The 22,073-nt window shown below is 44.3% G+C and overlaps 1 protein-coding gene across 1 annotated transcript in view; it reads right to left on the bottom strand.

The window, feature by feature from the left end:
* LOC311136226 (protein FAM222B-like) overlaps positions 1-22,073 on the bottom strand; it is an 84,424-nt gene that overhangs the window by 7,286 nt on the left and 55,065 nt on the right. Inside the window, exon 3 of the mRNA XM_084170347.1 lies at positions 11,795-11,922. Within this exon, the coding sequence (XP_084026473.1) occupies positions 11,795-11,876 (82 nt within the window). The 5' untranslated portion in view covers positions 11,877-11,922. The remainder of the gene's footprint in view (positions 1-11,794; positions 11,923-22,073) is intronic.

The following is a 22,073-nucleotide window of genomic DNA, read 5'->3' as shown; positions in this document are numbered from 1 at the left end:
AACTAGAGTGTTTATTAGAGGGTGGCTAGTTCTGTCTTTTACTGGGGGCGAAATGTCTAAAATGTCAAGCAATGCTACTGGGTTCCCTCGCAGACTCATCTCCTAATGTGGATGTGACTGGGATTCAGTCTTTCCACTCTAGCTGTAAGTCTCTCTGCAGCTGTAGAACTTTGAGGATCTGAGGGCCCATGCCAAATCTTTTCAGCCTCCTGAAGTGGAAGAGGCATTGTTGTGCGTTCTTCACAACTGTGTTGGTGTGTGGACCATGTTAATTCCTTAGTGATGTGGACATCAAGGAACTTGAAGCTCTCGACTCACTCCACTACAGCCCCGTCGATGTGGATGGGGACGTGCTCGGCCCTCCTTCTCCTGTAGTCCACGATCAGCTCCTTTGTCTTGCTGACGTTGAGGGAGAGGTTGTTGTCCTGGCACCACACTGCCAGGTCACTGACCTCTTCCCTATAGGCTGGGCTGTCTCATCATCGTCGGTGATCAGGCCTACCACCGTCGTGTCGTTAGCAAACTTAATGATGGTGTAGTCAATGAACAGCATTCTCACATAGGTGTTCCTCTTGTCCAGGTGGGAGAGGGCAGTGTTGAGTGCAATAGAGATTGAGTCATTTGTGGATCTGTTGGGGCAGTACGCAAATTGGAGTGGGTCCAGGGTGTCTGGGATGATGGTGTTGATGTGAGCCATGACCAGCCTTTCAAAGCATTTGATTGCTACAGATGTGAGTGATGGCAGGCTCATTAATGAAGGGGTCTGGGCCAGGCATTTGAGCTCAACACTCTCAATCTCTGGCTGCTTAATTCCTGCCTCGGACTTAATGCCTGGGTAAGCAAACATAACACAGACACAGAATCGCAGCAGTGCCCAGCCCGCCAGTCACTTTTGCAGAGATAACTAATGACATCCAAGAGCCATCTATCCCTTCAATGACAGGAAGATTTAAAAAAAAGCTATTCAGATGTCCAATTTTGCTAAACTGGACAATACTGTGCATGAGTATGCGTGCGCACTGTGCACGTGGCTACGCGGAACAGATCCACACGGGAGCGAGAGAGAGTAAAGAGGCCAGCCTGGCCCTGAGTTGTTAATGAATTACCCCAATCAGTCCCTCCATTCAGTCCCTCCAGGATTTTGCAATTGCAAAACATTTAGCAAAATCAACTATTCCCTGCATATTATATGAGGGCTTGCAAATCAAATCAAATCAAGTTTATTGGTCCCATACAGAGTTTAGCAAGTGTTATAGCAGGTGCAGCGAAATGCTTATGTTACTAGCTCCTAACAATGCAGTAAAATTACAAACAATTCAAATGTAAGGGGGAAACAAAGACAAGAAATCAAGAACGGCGGGACAAATCTGATTGACCTCTAAAAGTATGGAATTGTTTAAGATGGTCATACCATGGCTCATTTAGCTATTTGATTTTGAATTTTAGGACCCCTTTAGGTATATAAAAATTACATTAAAAGATAAATATTGAATTTGGAATTCATGAGTCACCCCTTTCCACAGTGGGGTCATATTAGTTTGTAGCCCAAACGGGACGTCTTATGGTCTGACAAACACAGCTGTAGCTCGGCCACCTTCCACCGCAGATGCGGAAGGCCGACATGGGCGGATTTGGTGGATTGATTCGCAGCCCATGCAAAAAACTGATCTCTAGCTTAAACTGATGGATTTTGATGGGGATTTTTTTATTATGTTACTTAGATAGACTCTTAAGGATTATCAACCCAAATAGCACTGTAGCAGTAATCAATGCAATCTATACGGCTGCCCGCACCACCCTCTGGAGAGCCATGCGGTTGATGGCGGAGCAGTTGCCATACCAGGTGGTGATGCAGGCTGATGGAAGTTGAAGCTTTTGACCCCATCCACTGCGGCCCCATCGATGAAGATGGGGGCGTGCTCTCTCTTCTGTCTCCTGTAGTCCATGATAAGATCCTTTTTGTTGACGTTGAGGGAAAAGTTATTTTCTTGGCACTTCCCTCTAACCTCCTCCCTCTAGTTTCGTTGCTGTTAGTAATCAGGCCTACCACTGTCGCGTCGTCAGTAAACTTGATGATTGAGTTGGAGTTGTGCGTGGCCACGCAGTAATGGGTGAACAGGGAGTACAGGAGGGGGCTGAGCACACCCCTGGGGGCCCCAGTGTTGAGGATCAGTGTGGCGGAAGTGTTGTTGCCTACCCTCACCACCTGGGGTCGGCCCGTCAGGAAATCTAGAATCTAGTTACACAGGGAGCAGTTCAGACCCAAGGCCCGAGCTTAGTGACGAGCTTGGAGTGCACTATGGTGTTAAAATCTGAGCTGTCGTCGATGAACAGCATTTCAGATAGGTATTCCTCTTGTCCAGGTGGGATAGGGCGGTGTGCTGTGCAATGGCGAGTGAGCCGTTGAATTGCGACTCCACTTGGTCCCTGTACTGTCTTTTTGCCTCTTTGATTGTCTTGCGGAGTCATGTTTCCAGTTACAGTCATGTCTATCCACGGTTTCTGGTTTGGGTATGTTCTAATCGTCACTGTGGGAACAACATCCTCTATGCACTTCCTGATGAACCCAGAGACAGTCAGTGTATTCGTCGATGTTATTTCAATCGAACGCTGCTGGCACCCGCCCACCCGACTAGAATCACTACTCTCGACGGGTCTGACAACTACAAATACCTAGGTGTCTGGTTAGACTGTAAACTCTCCTTCCAGACTCACATTAAGCATCTCCAATCCAAAGTTAAATCTAGAATCGGCTTCCTATTTCGCAACAAAGCCTCCTTCACATGCCCTCGTAAAACTGACTATCCTACCGATCCTTGACTTCGGCGATGTCATTTACAAAATAGCCTCCAACACTCTACTCAGCAAATTGGATGTAGTCCATCACAGTGCCATCCGTTGTGTCACCAAAGCCCCATATACTACCCACCACTGTGACCTGTACGCTCTTGTTGGCTGGTCCTCACTACATATTCGTCACCAAACCCACTGGCTCCAGGCCATCTAAAAATCACTGCTAGGCAAATTCCCGCCTTATCTTAGCTCATTGGTCACCATAGCAACACCCACCCGTAGTATGCGCTCCAGCAGGTATATCTCACTGGTCATCCCCAAAGCCAACACCTCCTTTGGCCGCCATTCCTTCCAGTTCTCTGCTGCCAATGACTGGAACGAATTGCAAAAATCTCTGAAGCTGGAGACACTTATCTCCCTCACTAACTTTAAGCATCAGTTGTCAGAGCACCTTACCGATCACTGCACCTGTACACAGCCCATCTGAAATTAGCCCACCCAACTACCTCATCCCCATATTGTTATTTATTTTGCTCTTTTGCACCCCAGTATCTCTGTTTGCACATCATCTCTTGCACATCTATCATTCCAGTGTTAATACTAATTGTAATTATTTTGCACTATGGCCTATTTATTGCCTTACCTCCATAACCTGCTACATTTGAACACACTGTATATATATTTTCTGTTGTATTTTTGACTTCATGTTTTGTTTTACCCCATATGTATCATCTCTGTGTTGTTGTTTTTATCGCACTGCTTTGCTTTATCTTGGCCAGGTCGCAGTTGTAAATGAGAACTTGTTCTCAACTGGCTTACCTGGTTAAATAAAGGTTAAAAAAAAAGGCGGGGAGCAGCAGAATGGAGGTGTGGTCAGATTTGCACAATTGACGCACTATTTCCGCATAAAACAGTCAAATGATCGCAATATTATAGCTTAAAGCTGACCCATCACCACGGTAGAAAAAGAGGGCTCACAATATCCACCAATCACCGCTCATTTACCGCATAATATGATTAAATCAATCCACACGTCAAACCTTTTCCCTCGTCAGCACATTTTCGCAACAAATTGGACAAACTCATTGCATATTGCCATGCAAAATGTCAGAATTGCCGCAGAAAAAACAAGAATTTGCGCCTGCAAATATCACAAAAAATCCTAACGAAATCCTGAAGTGGCTGCCCAATGGAGGAACAGATAGAAAAAGTACTTCACTGTCAGTAACACACACGCACTTATCTTATTCAAACAACTGTTTTTAACCAAACAAGATTTAAACAGTAGGGGGGCCAAAGGCTCACACCGTTTTAAATTAAACATGTTTCACACGCTAGCAGGAAATTGGATCTGAGACGACAGTGTCATACATAGGGCAAGGTGGAAAATTCTGCCATTCTACCCTTGAGCAAGGCAGTTAACCCCCAACAACAACTTCTCCCCAGGCGCGGGATGACGTCAATTAAGGCAGCCCCCTCCGCACCACTCTGATTCAGAGGGGTTGGGCTGAATGCATTCAGTTGTGCAACTGACTAGGTATCCCCTATCCTAATGATCTCTCTCTCAGTGTCTGCGCGCGTCTCTCTCCGTGTGTGCGCGTGTCTCTCTCTCTGTGCGTCTCTCATAAGACAAGAGTGACTTAATTTTAACAGTAAGAGACTTGTTATGCGGACATAGGGAATGTAGTCATGATCTACTTCAGATCTCAGTATCTTCTCATGTAGCCCCTTCGGTAAAGTTGCTGCTGTACAGTAAAATTGTTCTCCCTGCTCCATTTGTTGTACTTCTCTCTTATCTATACATGCTTCCTTCTCCATGCTGTGGAGGAATTGGGGGGCATTTTCCACTTTACAAGCTGCTGAGGTTAACGAGCTCTCTCCCAACAGCATCAGACACAGTCTGAGGACAAGCTGTTACTGTGTTTTCCATGGTGTACTTGACCCACTCCTCTTCTCTCCTTAGATAGCCCTCAACATTTCACAGGTTTCGTGTGCGTTCTCATCTATTTAACATCTCTCTTCAGTATTGTATTAATCAAATGTGTTTTTGTGTGTTAAAAAATAGTAATGGTCAAATGCCTATCACATTACACATTTAGAAATGACAAATGCATTTGAAACTTCACGCACAGTAAATCTTTTGTATGACTTAATACAATTATTTTATCGCTATGAGTGGGGAAAAAAGGTGCTTGTGCATTGATAAACCAAACTTTTACTTTCAGCCCCTACTGCTTTGATGTGCATTACAGAACACAGCAGCAGTGCAGCAAGTGACAGACATTATTACAGAGTGGACCTTTTTAGAAACAAGCTTGTTCCACTGTACTCTGTCACATGCCTGCCAGAGGAAAGGAGGAGGAACAGAACAACATGGCGGACGTTGGCACTTAGTGAGACTCCCCCTCGCTTGGCACTGTGCTCCTGGGGGTAGGCTGATTACAGTGATTCTGAAATTACAGTCTTGATGAGCCATAGATGGAGAGAGACAGAGCGTTTTATAACACACAAACCCGCTGCAGACACTAGGTAGAGAGAGAGAGATTCCTCCAAGTATGAGGGGACATTCTCTAGAAATCTCTGTGCCTCAGGGAGAGGGGGGAAAGGGGAAAGAGGGGGGAGATCTAAATCAAGCTGGTGTGTTGGGGTATGCCCTGGTCTCGGTCTGATCAATAATGCACAGAGAATAAAATCTAAAAGCTTTCCCACACTGATCGTCGGATTCAGTCTTTTACGGTAATTACATGTCACACTGTGCGATGTTACCAAATGAAAATGTTGATATCAACCTAGACAGATTGTACGATATGCTTGTTCTGTAGTTACATTATGCGATTGGCTTGCGAGGCTATGTAATCCGACGTAGGCTACATCAAGTGCAGCGGTGTATTTGATCTGCGCATGTGCCAGCACCAGCAGCCCAAGCCTCCCTCTATGCTGATGCGCGAGTATAAGTATGCATCTTATAGTTTTCACATACAAACTTTATGTCCGAACTCAGAATTAAATAAGCTTCCCAAAAATAACATGGTCGCTGTGGTAAAATGTTTATTTTGATTGGCGATTGTCCATTTATCAAAATCCCATCAGGTGGCCTGATTTCAGATATGTTTTGTAAACTAGATTGATTTCCCTATTCTTCTTGCAAAGCATGTAAACGTTTACATCAAACTATTATATTAATCTGACTATTCACAATAATCGTATTATTGTGTGCATCCTCCGTGCAGGTCGTGGTCCTATTGATCAGTCACCAGGATAGGCTCGTAACACCAGCCATACTGCATGATAAAGGTTCAACATTTCTGACACTGCCAGAACTTTGTCGGAGCCTACTTAAAATCGGCAGACCTCGACCCTGTAACAATGAACGAGACAAGACATACGACAATCATTTACGACCTAAGAATTTGCCCATGACGTGAGCATTTTGTCTGGGACTGCAAAATCGTGGCATAAGATGGCCTTAAGAGGGCATGGATAGGAGATTTGAGAAGATCTCTACAGGACTTTGCACCAGTTCTAAGGGACCAAAAAGACTGGAGAATACATGCATGGGTGTCCATTGTTCAAAACAGCATGCATCTCCTGTTACTCCTGTTTGGTTGTACATTTTGGGCAATGTAACCATCATGTGATCGTAAACCATAGGAATCTCAGAAATGAATCCAATAACAGCAAATACCGAAAAGATTTAGGACAATTGCCTGAAATCTGAAGAATCCATAAAGTGTGTGTGTGAGGCATGTCACCTGTTCAGCACCTGACCCCAGGGGAAGAGGGGGAGGAAGTGAGGGGGTATCACACGCTGAGACAGGTGAGACTGTGCGAGAAGGGTGTGTTGTTCACAGATGGGGAGAGGATGTTCACAGCTTTCTGTAAGCTTTCTCAACTCTCAATTTTGCAACTATTTTACAAACAAGATATTTGATATGACTTTGACATACGGAAAGCACGAAATGCACATTGGCCAATGCAATTGCATAGGCCTCATTGGGTGCTAGGCTACAACTGCAACTTTTTTTTGTACATTACATGTACTGTTAGATTAATACATGGCTACTAGCAGTGGGTATTATCTTTAGAGTTAGTGATCTAGCTAATGTGCTTTGAGTTTTCCCAAAAGTTAGCCCCAAATAAATGAGCCTATGATATTAGAGCACAAAGATTTAGATTGTAGTGGACAAAGATGAGAAGAACGTTGGCGGGGCCAAATGCATCATCATCATCATTCTCCTCCTCCTCATTGTAAATCATTATTATTGTAGGCCTATTTATTCATCTAAACCAGTTCTTTAAATATGGAAAACGTGTTTGGTTTCATTTTTGTTTCATTTACGTTGGCTAAATCAAGTTCGATCTGTCTTTTTTAAATTGTGTGCTCCATATTTACACTGAATGAAAACATAAACGCGACAATTTCAAAGGTTTTACTGAGTTACAGTTCATATAAGGAAATCAGTCAATTTAAATAAATTCATTAGGCCCTAGTCTATGGACTTTACATGACTGGGAATACAGATATGCATCTGTTGGTCACAGATACCTTAAAAAAAAGGTAAGGGCATGGATCAGAAAACCAGTCAGTATCTGGTGTGACCACCATTTACCTCATGCAGCTCTACATCTCCTTCGCATAGAGTTGATCAGGCTGTTGATTGTGGCCTGTGGAATGTTGTCACACTCTTCTTCAATTGCTGTGCGAAGTCGCTGGATATTAGCGGGAACTGGAACACGCTGTTGTACGCGTTGATCCAGAGCATCCCAAACATGCTCAATGGGTGACATGTCTGGTGAGTATGCAGGCCATGGAAGAACTGGGACACAACTTCCAGAAATTGTGTACAGATCCTGGCGACATGGGGCCATTCATTATCATGCTGAAACATGAGGTGATGGCGGCGGATGAATGGCACGACAATGGGCTTCAGGATCTCGTCACGGCATCTCTGTGCATTGAAATTGCAATTGATAAACTGCAATCGTGTTTGTTGTCCGTAGCTTATGCCTGCCCATACCATAACCCCATCGCCACCATGGGGCACTCTGTTCACAACATTGACATCAGCAAACCGCTTGCCCACACGACGCCATACACGCTACGCTGTCCGCCTGGTACAGCTGAAACCGGGATTGATCCGTGAAGAGCACACTTCTCCAGCGTGCCAGTGGCCATCAAGGTGAGCATTTGCCCACTGAAGCCGGTTACGACTGCAGTCAGGTCAAGATCCTGGTGAGGATGCAGATGAGCTTCCCTGAGATGGTTTCTGACATCTTGTGCAGAAATTATTCAGTTGTGCAAACCCACAGTTTCATCAGCTGTCCGAGTGGCTGGTCTCAGACTATCCCGCAGGTGAAGAAGCCGGATGTGGCGGAAAGGGAAAGGGGTCCTAGGCTGGCGTGGTTACACGTGGTCTGCGGTTGTGAGGCCGGTTGGACGTACTGCCAAATTCTCTAAAATGACGTCAGACTCTGCTTATGGTAGAGAAATTAACATTCAATTATCTGGCAACAGCTCTGGTGGACATTCCTGCAGTCAGCATGCCAATTGCACGTTCCCTCAAAACTTGAGACATCTGTGGCATTGTGTTGTGTGACCTTTTATTGTCCCCAGCACAAGGTGCACCTGTGTAATGATCATGCGGTTTTATCAACTTCTTGATATGCCACACCTGTCAGGTGGATGGATTATCTTGGCAAAGGAGAAATGCTCACTAACAGGGATGTAAACAAATGTGTGCACAACATTTGAGACAAATAAGCTTTTTGTGCATATGGAACATTTCTGGGATCTTTTATTTCAGCTCATGAAACATGGGACCAACACTTTACATGTTGCGTTTATATTTTTTGTTCAGTATAGTTTATAAGTAGGCCTGTTGTAAAATAAATATAATTAGCCTATTGCTGTCATTTGTTGGGTATGGTAGGCACTAACCTTTCATGGTAATTGCTGCAATATAATCTGTTCAAAACTTTTGTGAAGGTTTAAACCAGTTCGCAAGTGTTTTGTTTAATTCTGTTGAGCCATTTTCTTGCACCAAATTAAGTTCCAACTGCAATGTTGTGTTTGCCGCAACCTAATATCCTGCTCGTATTTTCCCTATAAACAATGGTTTGACCTACTTTTATATATTAACCTAATAAAGTTTAGAAACCTTTGTGAAAGTTTGGTGTGGTGTGGCTTTTATACTGCAGGCTTATGATATGAAGGCAGTGAGCATCGGCGCTCCAACTGACTCCGACATTTGAACTTGAGGTGAGGAAGAATGTTTTAGGCCTACCAGAGTTACTCCTATAATCTAACAATATAATGCTTATCTTTATACAAAATATTAGGATCGAAAATTAACGAATTAGCCTCCTTCCGTACACCAATATCTGTATAACGTATACGCAGCCTATCTGACAAGGATGTCTGCCATCATATCTCGCTCTGGGGCTAGGCCTAAGCTTCTCTTCCTTTACATATATTTTTTATATTAATAATCATAGTGGACTCCTAAGCCTATAGGCCTATGCATGAAATGCCCTGATGCATGTGTTTAGTGCTCAAATCTCCGACAGCTGAGCTGTGAGGTGGACAATTGTTTCAGGAAAATAAAAAAAACAATAAAACAAAAAGGCTATAAAGCTTTGCATATGCTACACATCGAAACACAAGGGATAGTGTTTCTGTAATTTATTATAGGCTGTTTAAGGAAACCTACACCATCAGTCAAAAGTTTGGAAACAACTACTCATTCAAGGGTTTTACATTATTTTTACAATTTTCTACATTGTTGAATAATAGTGAAGACATCAGAACTATGAAATAACACATATGGAATCATGTAGTAACCAAAAAAAGTGTTAAACAAATCAAAATATATTTTATATTTGAGATTCTTCAAATAGCCACCCTTTGCCTTGATGACAGCTTTGCACACTCTTGGCATTCTCTCAACCAGCTTCATGAGGTAGTCACCTGGAATGCATTTCAATTAACAGGTGTGCCTTCTTAAAAGTTAATTTGTGCAATTTCTTTCCTTCTTAATGCGTTTGAGCATATCAGTTGTATTGTGACAAGGTATACAGAAGATAGCCCTATTTGGTAAAAGACCAAATCCATATTATGGCAAGAACAGCTCAAATAAGCAAAGAGAAACGACAGTCCATCATTAATTTAAGACATGAAGGTCAGTCAATACGGAACATTTCAAGAACTTTGAACGTTTCTTCAAGTGCAGTTGCAAAAACCATCAAGCGCTATGATGAAACTGGCTCTCATAAGGACCGCCACAGGAATGGAAGACCCAGAGTTACCTCTGCTGCAGAGGATAAGTTCATTAGAGTTACCAGCCTCAGAAATTGCAGCCCAAATAAATGCTTTAGAGTTCAAGTAACAGACACATCAACATCAACTGTTCAGAGGAGACTATGTGAATCAGGCCTTCATGGTCGAATTGCTGCAAAAGAAACCACTACTAAAAGGACACCAATAAGAAGAGACTTGCTTGGGCCAAGAAACACGAGCAATGGACACTAGACCGGTAGAAATGTGTCCTTTGGTCTGGAGTCCAAATTGTCTTTGTGAGACGCGGTGTGGGTGAACGGATGATCTCCGCATGTGTATTTCCCACCGTAAAGCATGGAGGTGGTGGTGTTATGGTGTGCTTTGCTGGTGACACGGTCTGTGATTTATTTAGAATTCAAGGCATACTTAACCAGCATGGCTACCACAGCATTCTGCAGTGATACGCCATCGCATCTGGTTTGGGCTTAGTGGGGCTATCATTTGTTTTTCAACAGGACAATGACCCAACACCCCTCCAGGCTGTGTAAGGGCTATTTTACCAAGATGGAGAGTGATGAGTGCTTTGCCTCCACAATCCCCCGACCTCAACCCAATGGAGATGGTTTGGGATGAGTTGGACCGCAGAGTGAAGGAAAAGCAGACAACATGTGCTCAGCATATGTGGGAACTCCTTCAAGACTATTGGAAAAACATTCCAGGTGAAGCTGGTTGAGAGAATGCCAAGAGTGTGCAAAGCTGTCATCAAGGCAAAGGGTGGAGAATCTCAAATATAAGAATATATAAATATATTTTAATATAAATATATTTTATATTTGAAGAATCTCAAATATAAAATATATTTTGATTTGTTTAACACTTCTTTGGTTACTACATGATTCCATATGTGTTATTTCATAGTTTGTACAATGTAGAAAATAGTAAAACATTAAGAAAAACCCTTGAATGAGTAGGTGTGTCCAAACTTTTGACTGGTAGTGTAAATGTGGCTCATTTGGCCAATATCCCTTGGTGCTGGCTGCGTGGGTGGACGCCCTAATGGTTTATGCACCCAAAGCATATGGATGACCGGTAAATTTCTCAAATGTCCGTTAAATTAAAATGTTCCCGGTCTCTTGGCCGGTGCCAGATTTTCCTAACGGAAACCCTGGCACACACGCACACACACTGCTCAGTGTGTGTGTGTGTGTGCGGTGGCTGGCTGTTGACTGGCTGCCTGGTCCATCTCGTTTCTCATCCTAACGAGAGAGAGAGAGGACAGAACTCAGACGTAACCGCAGGGCCACATATGCTACATAGAGATACTATAGTAATAGTATAGAGCAGAGAGCTGGCTAATAGAACTCTGTCCCCCGAGTTCAGTTCAGTTCAGTGGACACCTTTCGATTAGAAAGTGTTTCACGGCTGGAGCACCAGGGAAAGGTGACAGTTGATGTGAATAACAATTTCAATTAAAACATCAAACAGCTGAGGTAAAATGTGGGTCACACCTTACTTACACCCCCCGGGTATAAGTAAGGTGGTATGACCCTGTTGCTACCTGTGCACTGCCTTTAAAAGACCTTGGGTCTTGTAAAGGGAATGAATGACTTGGTGTGTGAGAGGGAATGAATGAATAGTAAGTGTGAGTGAGTGACTGAGTGAGTGATTGATTGAGAGTAAGTGAGTGAGTGTGTGAGTGTAAGAGAGTAGAGTAGAGACCCTTACATTTCTGAAGTCCAGTGTTCATCTGCGTGTGGGAAAGAAGCTGGAGGGAGAGGTCACCTGGCCCTGGCAGGCAGGCCAGCATTTCACACAGACACTAATGCAACATGGGACACTTGTTGCTACTCACACTGCAGAGAGAGAGGAGGAGAGGGAGGAAGAGAGAGGACAGGAGAGAGGTCAGAACTCAGACATAACCGCAGGGCCACATATGCTACATAGAGATACTATAGTAATAGTATAGAGCAGAGAGCTGGCTAATAGAACTATGTCCCCCGAGTTCAGTTCAGAGGACACATAGTTACCTTTCGATTAGAAAGTGTTTCACACCTGGAGCGCCAGATAAAAAGGTGAAATTTGATGTGAATAACAATTTAAATTAAAACATAAAACAGCCAAGTTAAAACGTGGGGCAGACTCTACCCCCATGTCAGAGTCAACCCCGCACCCCCCTCAAAACAAGTAAAATCGCAACAAAAGCATCAGCACCCTTCTATAACATTCTATTTACATAATTGTTTTAGATTTGGTTGTAAAAAAGCAAACTTCTCCTTTAATTACTCTTGTGTGCATATGAAGTCCACTCACAAAGAACCCACTCCAGAGAGCAATAGTAGGAACATGGCAGTAAGTACAGTGAGGGAAAAAAGTATTTGATCCCCTGCTGATTTTGTACGTTTGCCCACTGACAAAGACATGATCAGTCTATAATTTTAAATGGTAGGTTTATTTGAACAGTGAGAGACAGAATAACAACAAATAAATCCAGAAAAACACATGTCAAAAATGTTATAAATTGATTTGCATTTTAATGAGGGAAATAAGTATTTGACCCCTCTGCAAAACATGACTTAGTACTTGGTGGCAAAACCCTTGCAGGCAATCACAGAGGTCAGACGTTTCTTGTAGTTGGCCACCAGGTTTGCACACATCTCAGGAGGGATTTTGTCCCACTCCTCTTTGCAGATCTTCTCCAAGTCATTAAGGTTTCAAGGCTGACGTTTGGAAGCTCGAACCTTCAGCTCCCTCCACAGATTTTCTATGGGATTAAGGTCTGGAGACTGGCTAGGCCACTCCAGGACCTTAATGTGCTCCTTCTTGAGCCACTCCTTTGTTGCCTTGGCCGTGTGTTTTGGGTCATTGTCATGCTGGAATACCCATCCACGACCCATTTTCAATGCCCTGGCTGAGGGAAGGAGGTTCTCACCCAAGATTTGACGGTACATGGCCCCGTCCATTGTCCCTTTGATGCGGTGAAGTTGTCCTGTCCACTTAGCAGAAAAACACCCCCAAAGCATAATGTTTCCACCTCCATGTTTGACGGTGGGGACGGTGTTCTTGGGGTCATAGGCAGCATTCCTCCTCCTCCAAACATGGCGAGTTGAGTTGATGCCAAAGAGCTCCATTTTGGTCTCATCTGACCACAACACTTTCACCCAGTTCTCCTCTGAATCATTCAGATGTTCATTGGCAAACTTCAGACGGGCCTGTATATGTGCTTTCTTGAGCAGGGGGAACTTGCGGGCGCTGCAGGATTTCAGTCCTTCACGGCGTAGTGTATTACCAATTGTTTTCTTGGTGACTATGGTCCCAGCTGCCTTGAGATCATTGACAAGATCCTCCCGTGTAGTTCTGGGCTGATTCCTCACCGTTCTCATGATCATTGCAACTCCACGAGGTGAGATCTTGCATGGAGCCCCAGGCCGAGGGAGATTGACAGTTCTTTTGTGTTTCTTCCATTTGCGAATAATCGCACCAACTGTTGTCACCTTCTCACCAAGCTGCTTGGCGATGGTCTTGTAGCCCATTCCAGCCTTGTGTAGGTCTACAATCTTGTCCCTGACATCCTTGGAGAGCTCTTTGGTCTTGGCCATGGTGGAGAGTTTGGAATCTGATTGATTGATTGCTTCTGTGGACAGGTGTCTTTTATACAGGTAACAAACTGAGATTAGGAGCAATCCCTTTAAGAGTGTGCTCCTAATCTCAGCTCGTTACCTGTATAAAAAGACACCTGGGAGCCAGAAATCTTTCTGTTTGAGAGGGGGTCAAATACTTATTTCCCTCATTAAAATGCAAATCAATTTATATCATTTTTGACATGCGTTTTTCTGGATTTATTTGTTGTTATTCTGTCTCAGTGTTCAAATAAACCTACCATTAAAATTATAGACTGATCATTTCTTTGTCAGTGGGCAAACGTACAAAATCAGCAGGGGATCAAATACTTTTTTCCCCTCACTGTAACAGATCAATACTTTGGTCCCCAACAAGGCCTCAAGAGGCAACAGCCACAACATGACTACATTTAGGGGATATCAAACAATGGAGTAGAGAGACCGTATTAAATGAAATAAATAACAAGGTACTTTAATAAATGAGAGGCTGTGTGTGTGTGTGTGTGTGTGTGTGTGTGTGTGAGAGAGGTTGACACTGAGTAGCATAAGAGGTAACAGCAGCAGCAGAGAGAGAACAGCTTTAATTGCAGTCTGCTTCACTTAGTTACAGTATTCAAAACACCACAGATGCTTGCACTGAAGAACAGTCAGGGAGCAAATGAAGTCGACAGTGTGTTGCCCCGTGCCCTTCTCCTTTGCTGCCATGTGGCATCAGAACTAACACCAGAGCACAGACAAACACACACACACCGCGTTGTTATGAGGAAGGAAATTACCCACAAACAACCTTGGCATGTCCGTCTGCCGCAGGGTGGCGGCTTAAAAAGTGCCTGTCCCCCGTAGAAGGGGGAGAGAGGGGAGGGGGGTGAGATGAACTCCCTTTAAAAACACAGGAGCTGAAAAAGGTCAGGATGACAGCTCATTTAAATCCTCCCAGCAAGGGGAAAGAAAACAAGCCTTAATGAAGCTGGCAGTTACAGAGACACAGAGAGAGAGATACCGGAGACTGAGCTGTCTGTGCTGCACCTTGGGGTCTCGGTGGGGGGGGGGGTTTGTGGCCGGGGAGGGAGGCTAGAGGTAACATGGCGGGTGGCTGGAGGGGGCGGCTTGGGGAGGACAGGTAGGGGCTGTGGAAGGGCAGTTAGGGCTGCGGAAAGCTTGACGGGGGGAGTGGGCGGTAGAGGGAGTGCACTTTCTTCACACCACCAGACAGATCTGAGGATTTGCTGCTGTTCCGTTCTGTGTGGCCAGGGGTGATGCTGCGTCATCCTCCCCCCTCCTCCTCCTCCTCCTCCTTCAGTCCTGCACTCTGCTTCCTGATTTACAGCCTGACCAATGGTCAGCCATATGGCAGCAATCCCTGCCCTCGATTCAACGTGTCTCCACGCATTAACTTTAATTGGCCTGATAGGTTGGTTTTTCCTCCCTGTAAGGATTTGAGGAATAGAAGGATTTCAGCACCGGTCTTAAATGCTGCAAGGAACATTTTCCCGCCTTTGTGCCGGTAAAAAAAAGTATGTATTTTTCGCTTTTCATTCATTCATCTTAGTGACAACGTTTCTTTACAAGGATAACATTAATATTTTCAAGAACACAAAAGGCATTGGGATGGAGGTAGTCAACCTCACATCAAATGTAGACGTGTGGTTGCGGAGGTGTTTCAAGACGAATATAGATAGACGAGGATGGGAGGGTTCTCAGTCAATGCAAGATCCCAATTTTCTACTGGTTTGTTGCATACACACCCCGTACATTTACATTTTAGTAATTTAGCAGACGCTCTTATCCAGAGCGACTTACAGTTAGTGAGTGCATACATTTCCATACTGGCCCCCCGTGGGAATCGAACCCACAACTCTGGCGTTGCAAACGCCATGCTCTACCAACTGAGCTACACGGGACTATAGGCTTGACATTAACTTTTTTGCCACTTGTTCAGACAAGTAGGACAGATTTTTTACTCAAATCACTTTTTTACTCAAGTCGCAAAAAAAAAGTCTAACACCATGGGCCAAAAACGTGACTGAACATTTTGCTGTATGATGCAAGGAACCACTTCACAAAATAAAATGCACTTCATATGTATATTTTGTATTCTACTCAAGGCCTATCCTATTTAACTATTGCGGTACATATACTATTCTATCCTACGTGTACACACACACACACACACAGCTCCTCCTAATATTTCTATATTTCTTAATTCCATTCTTTTACTTTTTAGATTTGCGTGTATTGTTTGATATTATTGCACTGTTGGAGCTAGGAACACAAGCATTTCACTACACCCGCAATAACTTCTGCTAAATATGTGTATGCGACCAATATAATTAGATTTGTACCACCATAGGGCATCTTTGAGCACATCTACTGAATTTTTCTTTATTTTTTTAATATTTTTTTTTAGAGGGTAGATCAGCTTTAATATTGCAGATATGTTGTAACTTCCATCAATGTAATTGTCTGCATCATTTCCAATCCCACATGTTTTTTCCCCCACATATATACACTACCATTCAAAAGTTTGGGGTCACTTAGAAATGTCCTTGTTTTTGAAAGAAAAGCAATTTTTTGGTCATTAAAATAACATCACATTGATCCGAAATACAGTGTAGACATCGTTAATGTTGTAAATGGCTATTGTAGCTGGAAAAGGCTGACTTTTAATGGAATATCTACATAGGGGTACAGAGGCCCATTATCAGCAACCATCAGTCCTGTGTTCCAATGGCACGTTGTGTTTGCTAATCCAAGTTTATAATTTTAAAAGGCTAATTGATCATTAGAAAACCCTTTTGCAATGATTTTAGCACAGCTGAAAACTGTTGTGCTGATTAAAGAAGCAATAAAACTGGCCTTCTTGAGACTAGTTGAGTATCTGGAGCATCAGCAATTGTGGGTTCGATTACAGGATCAAAATGGCCAGAAACAAATAACTTTCTTCTGAAACTCGTCAGTCTATTCTTGTTCTGAGAAATGAAGGCTTTTCCATGTGAGAAATTGCCAAGAAACTTAAGATCTCGTACAACGCTGTGTGCTACTCCCTTCACAGAACAGCGCAAACTGGCTCTAACCAGAATAGAAAGAGGAGTGGGAGGCCAAGGTGCACAACTGAGCAAGAGGACAAATACATTACAGTGTCTAGTTTGAGAAACAGACGCCTCACAGGTCCTCAACTGGCAGTTTCATTAAATAGTACCCGCAAAATACCAGTCTCAACGTCAACAGTGAAGAGGCGACTCCGGGATGCTGACCTTCTAGGCAGAGTTGCAAAGAAAAAGCCATATCTCAGACTGGCCAATAAAAATAAAAGATTAAGATGGGCAGTCAGATATGGCTTTTCCTTTGCAACTCTGCCTAGAAGGTCAGCATTCCAGAGTCGCCTCTTCACTGCGCCATCAACGTGCGTATATTCAGTCAACATACATACTTTACAGTAAGAATATAACATAACATTTTAGTTTATCTTACAATAAAAACATTAGTGTAACTACAGTTGTAGTAAGTAATAGGCTACAGTCCAGTTTCAGCTTCATCTGACGAAGTAGAAACAAAATAATTGGTATTTTTCCAGGTGTGCGCGCGGGACAGAGGAAGAGCAATTCTTACACCATTGTTCTAAATTCAATTACCCTCTTCTTCATCCTCATTATTCAGTTAATTCAAATTCAATCGTGAAGTCAAGTGCACAATTATCAGTTTGTCTGGTTTCTATCACCCATTCATCAATTGCCGTCATTTATTTAGTGAGGAGAGAGACACACATTAGCGCCTGGGTACGAAGGCTTTACACCGAACCCAAATTACGGTACCAAGATGGCGTAGTAGTGCGGTCGTGTATTCTGTTGTGTCCTCGTGTAAATAGCCTGTTTTTTTGTCTCGTATATATTTCTCTCTCACTTTCCATCCTTTAACTAAATATACTTTCCTGCAACCCGCCTCACCTAATGTGGAACGGATTCTATTATTTCTTTATTTTTATCAAGAACCTATGGCTGAAACTAGCCAGCTACTTGCTATTAGCCAGCGTTAGCGGTCTTCACCACTGTCCGTGGACCTTAACACCGGACCATCGCAACTAGCTAGCTGCAACCGAATGGCTGTTGTTGGCTAATCACCACTGTCCCGACGTACCAGTTAACCTTGAGCTAGCCTCGAGCCAGGCCAATCTCCCGGCTATCTACCTCTCTGTCAACCGGACGGGACCTCCTAGTGTCGACACGGAGCCCCGCCGATCCATCACGACTGGTCTGCCGATGTAGTCGTCTGATGTGGTTTCAACAGGCTTCCTGTTGCGACGACCACGAAGATCCATCTGCTAGCCCCGGCCCGCTAGCACGCGCAATCAACAGCCGTGCCTCCTGCTCGCCTGTGCTGTAGCAGCCTACGAGCTGCTCCCGGACTTACTTATTGCTGTTCACTGGACCTTACGATCACTCAGCTATACAGCTAATGCCTGCTGGACTGTTCCTTTACACGGTACCCCATCTTGTTTATCTGTTAAGCCTCAGCCCAAACTTTCGTCGCCATTACCAGCTGTTGTCTTAGCCCTCTCGAATAACACCTGTGATTGCGTTATGCCTCTATCCCATGTCAATATGCCTAGCCTATTGCTGTTTGGGTTAGTTCCTATTATACAATTTCACTGTAGACCCCCCCAGTCCCGCTCAACCAGCCTCAGCGAGCTCCTGTGTCCCACCCCCCATACACGCTGAGACCGGCTCAATCGGTACCTCCAGTTAAGTGATCTCTTTATAGTTACCCAATGCTTAGGTGTACCTCCACTGTACTCATATCCTTCCATATCCTTGTCTGTACATAATGCCCTGAATCTATTCTACAACGCCCGGAAATCTGCCCCTTTTATTCTCTGTACCCAACGCACTAGAAGACCAGTTCTTAAAGCCTTTAGCCGTATCCTTATTCTATTCCTCCTCTGTTCCTCTGGTGATGTAGATGTTAACCCAGGCCCTGTAGCCCCCAGTATCACTCCTACCCCCCAGGCGCTATCATTTGTTGACTTCTGTAACCGTAAAAACCTTGGTTTTTTTCCCATCTAGATAGAACTGCCAAAGGGGGCGGAGTTGCAATTTACTGCAGAGCTCTATCATACTATCCAGATCTGTGCCCAAACAGTTTGAGCTTCTACTTCTAAAAATCCACCTTTCCAGAAATAAGTCTCTCACAGTTGTGCCCTGGACACCATATGTGAATTGGTTGCCCCCAATCTATCCTCAGAGTTCGTACTGCTTGGTGACCTAAACAGGGATATGCTTAACACCCCGGCCGTCCTACAATCTAAACTAGATGCCCTCAATCTCACACAAATTATCAAGGAACCTACCAGGTACAACCCTAAATCCGTAAACATGGGCACCCTCATAGACATCATCCTGACTAATTTACCTTCTAAATACACCTCCGCTGTCTTCAACCAGGATCTCAGCGATCACTGCCTTATTGCCTGCGTCCGTAATGGGTCCGCGGTCAAACGACCACCCCTCATTACTGTCAAACGCTCCCTAAAACACTTCAGCGAGCAGGCCTTTCTAATTGATCTGGCCCGGGTATCCTGGATGGATATTGACCTCATTCCATCAGTAGAGGATGCCTGGATGTTCTTCAAAAGTGCTTTCTTCTCCATCTTAAATAAGCATACCCCATTCAAAAAATTCAGAACTAAGAACAGATATAGCTCCTGGTTCACCCCAGACTTGACTGCCCTTGACCAGCACAAAAACATCCTGTGGCGTACTGCATTAGCATCGAACAGCCCCCGCAATATGCAACTTTTCAGGGAAGTCAGGAACCAATATACACAATCAGTTAGGAAACCAAAGGCTAGCTTTTTCAAACAGAAATTTGCATCCTGTAGCATTAACTCCAAAAAGTTTTGGGACACTGTAAAGTCCATGGAGAATAAGCGCACCTCCTCCCAGCTACCCACTGCACCGAGGCTAGGAAACACTGTCACCACCGATAAATCTACAATAAATCGAGAATTTCAGTAAGCATTTTGCTACGGCTGGCCATGCTTTCCACCTGGCTACCCCTACCCCGGCCACCAGCTCTGCAACTTGCCCACGATGTCATTTACAAAATAGCTTCCAACACTCTACTCAGCAAATTGGATGTCGTTTATCACAGTGCCATCTTTTTTGTCACCAAAGCCCCAAATACTACCCACCATTGTGACCTGTATGCTCTCGTTGGCTGGCCCTCACTACATATTCGTCGCCAAACCCACTGGCTCCAGGTCATCTATAAATCACTTCTAGGCAAATCCCTGCCTTATCTTATATCATTGGTCACCATAGCAACTCCCACCCGTAGTATGCGCTGCAGCAGGTATATCTCACTGGTCATCCCCAAAGCCAACACCTCCTTTGGCCGCCATTCCTTCCAGTTCTCTGCTGCAAATGACTGGAACGAACTGCAAAAATCTCTGAAGCTGGAGACTCTTATCTCCCTCATTAACTTTAAGCGTCAGTTGTCAGAGCAGCTTACCGATCACTGCACCTGTACACAGCCCATCTGTAATTAGCCCACGCGTAATTAGCCAACCCAACTACCTCATCCCCATATTGTTATTTTGCTCACTTGCACCCCAGTATCTCTATTTGCACATCATCTTCTGCACATCATTCACTCCAGCGTTAATACTAAAATTGTAATTATTTTGCACTATGGCCTATTTATTGCTTTACCTCCATAACTTACTACTGTATATAGATTTTCAAATTGTGTTTTTTGACTGTACGTTTTGTTTATTCCATATGTAACTCTGTTGTTGATTTTATTGCACTGCTTTGCTTTATCTTGGCCAGGTCGCAGTTGTAAATGAGAACTTGTTCTCAACTGGCTTACCTGGTTAAGTAAAAAATAAAATATAAGAAATTATAAATCGGCATTCTAACTCCCCCTTCCGGTGACGCAATGTACCGTACTATACCATAATGTACCTCAATGCGCCACAGCATAACCTCAAATTTCTTATTTAGGAACCACTGTAGGTAACAGACATTTTTATTAGATGTTCTTTCATTTTAGTCACTTAGCGAACGCTCTTATCCAGAGCGACATACAGTTAGTGCATTCATCTTAAGATAGCTAGGTGGGACAAGCACAGATCACAATCAAAGTAAATAAATTTTTCCTCAATAGAGTAGCTACACTACATGACCAAAAGTATGTGGACACCTGCTTGTCGAACATCTCATTCCAAAATCATGGGCATTAATATGGAGTTGGCCCCCCCCTTTGCTGCTATAACAGCCTCCACTCTTCTGGGAAGGCTTTCCACTAGATGTTGGAACATTGCTGCGGGGACTTCATTCCATTCAGCCACAAGAGCATTAGTGTGGTCGGCACTGATGTTGGGCGATTAGGCCTGGCTCGCAGTCGGGATTCCAATTAATCCCAAAGCTGTTCAATAGGGTTGAGGTCAGGGCTCTGTGCAGGCTAGTCAAGTTCTTCCACACCGATCTCGACAAACCATTTCTGTATGGACATCGCTTTGTGCACGGGGGGGATTGTCATGCTGAAACAGGAAAGGTTGCCACAAAGTTGGAAGCACAGAATAGTCTAGAAGTCATTGTATGCTGTAGCGTTAAGATTTCCCTTCAATGGAACTGAGGGGCCTAGCCCGAACCATGAAAAACAGCCCCAGATCATTATTCCTACTCCAGCAAACTTCACAGTTGGCACTATGCATTGGGGCAGGTAGCGTTCTCCTGGCATCCGCCAAACCCAGATTAGTCCGTTGGACTGCCAGAGGGTGAAGCGGGATTCATCACTCCAGAGAACGCGTTTCCCCTGCTCCAGAGTCCAATGGCGGTGAGCGTTAACCCACTCCAGCCGATGCTTGGCATTGCGCATGGTGATCTTAGGCTTGTGTGCGGCTGCTCGGCCGGTCAAGTGCGAGTGTTAGGTCCTCCGGGAGTGGGGGGTGCTGTGGGATTATTTAAATACTCTTAAGAGGTATGGTTTCAGATGTTTTCGGAAAATGGGCAGGGACTCTTTGGGGTGCCAGGACAGAGAAGAGCTTGTGCTGGGCTGAGCAGGAGCTGTCCTCCCATAGGGGTGGGAGGGCCAAGAGGTGGCAGAACAGAGTCCTCAGGTTGGGGTGTAGGGTTTGAGCATAGCCTGAAGGTAGGGAGGGGCAGCTCCTCTTGCTGCTCTGTAGGCAAGTACCATGGTCTTGTAGTGGATGAGAGCTTTCGACTGGAAGCCAGTGGAGTGTGCGGAGGAGTGGGGTGACATGGGAGAATTAGTGAAGGTTGAACACCAGGCAGGCTGCAGCGTTTTCTAGATACGTTGCAGGGGTTTGATGGTACAAGCGGGAGCCCAGCCAACAGCGAGTTGCAGTAGTCCAGACGGGAGATGAC

This window comes from Coregonus lavaretus (assembly GCF_964263955.1).
Source record: "Coregonus lavaretus genome assembly, chromosome: 10".
NCBI lineage: Eukaryota > Metazoa > Chordata > Actinopteri > Salmoniformes > Salmonidae > Coregonus > Coregonus lavaretus.
This window is presented reverse-complemented; position numbering and strand designations above follow the sequence as displayed.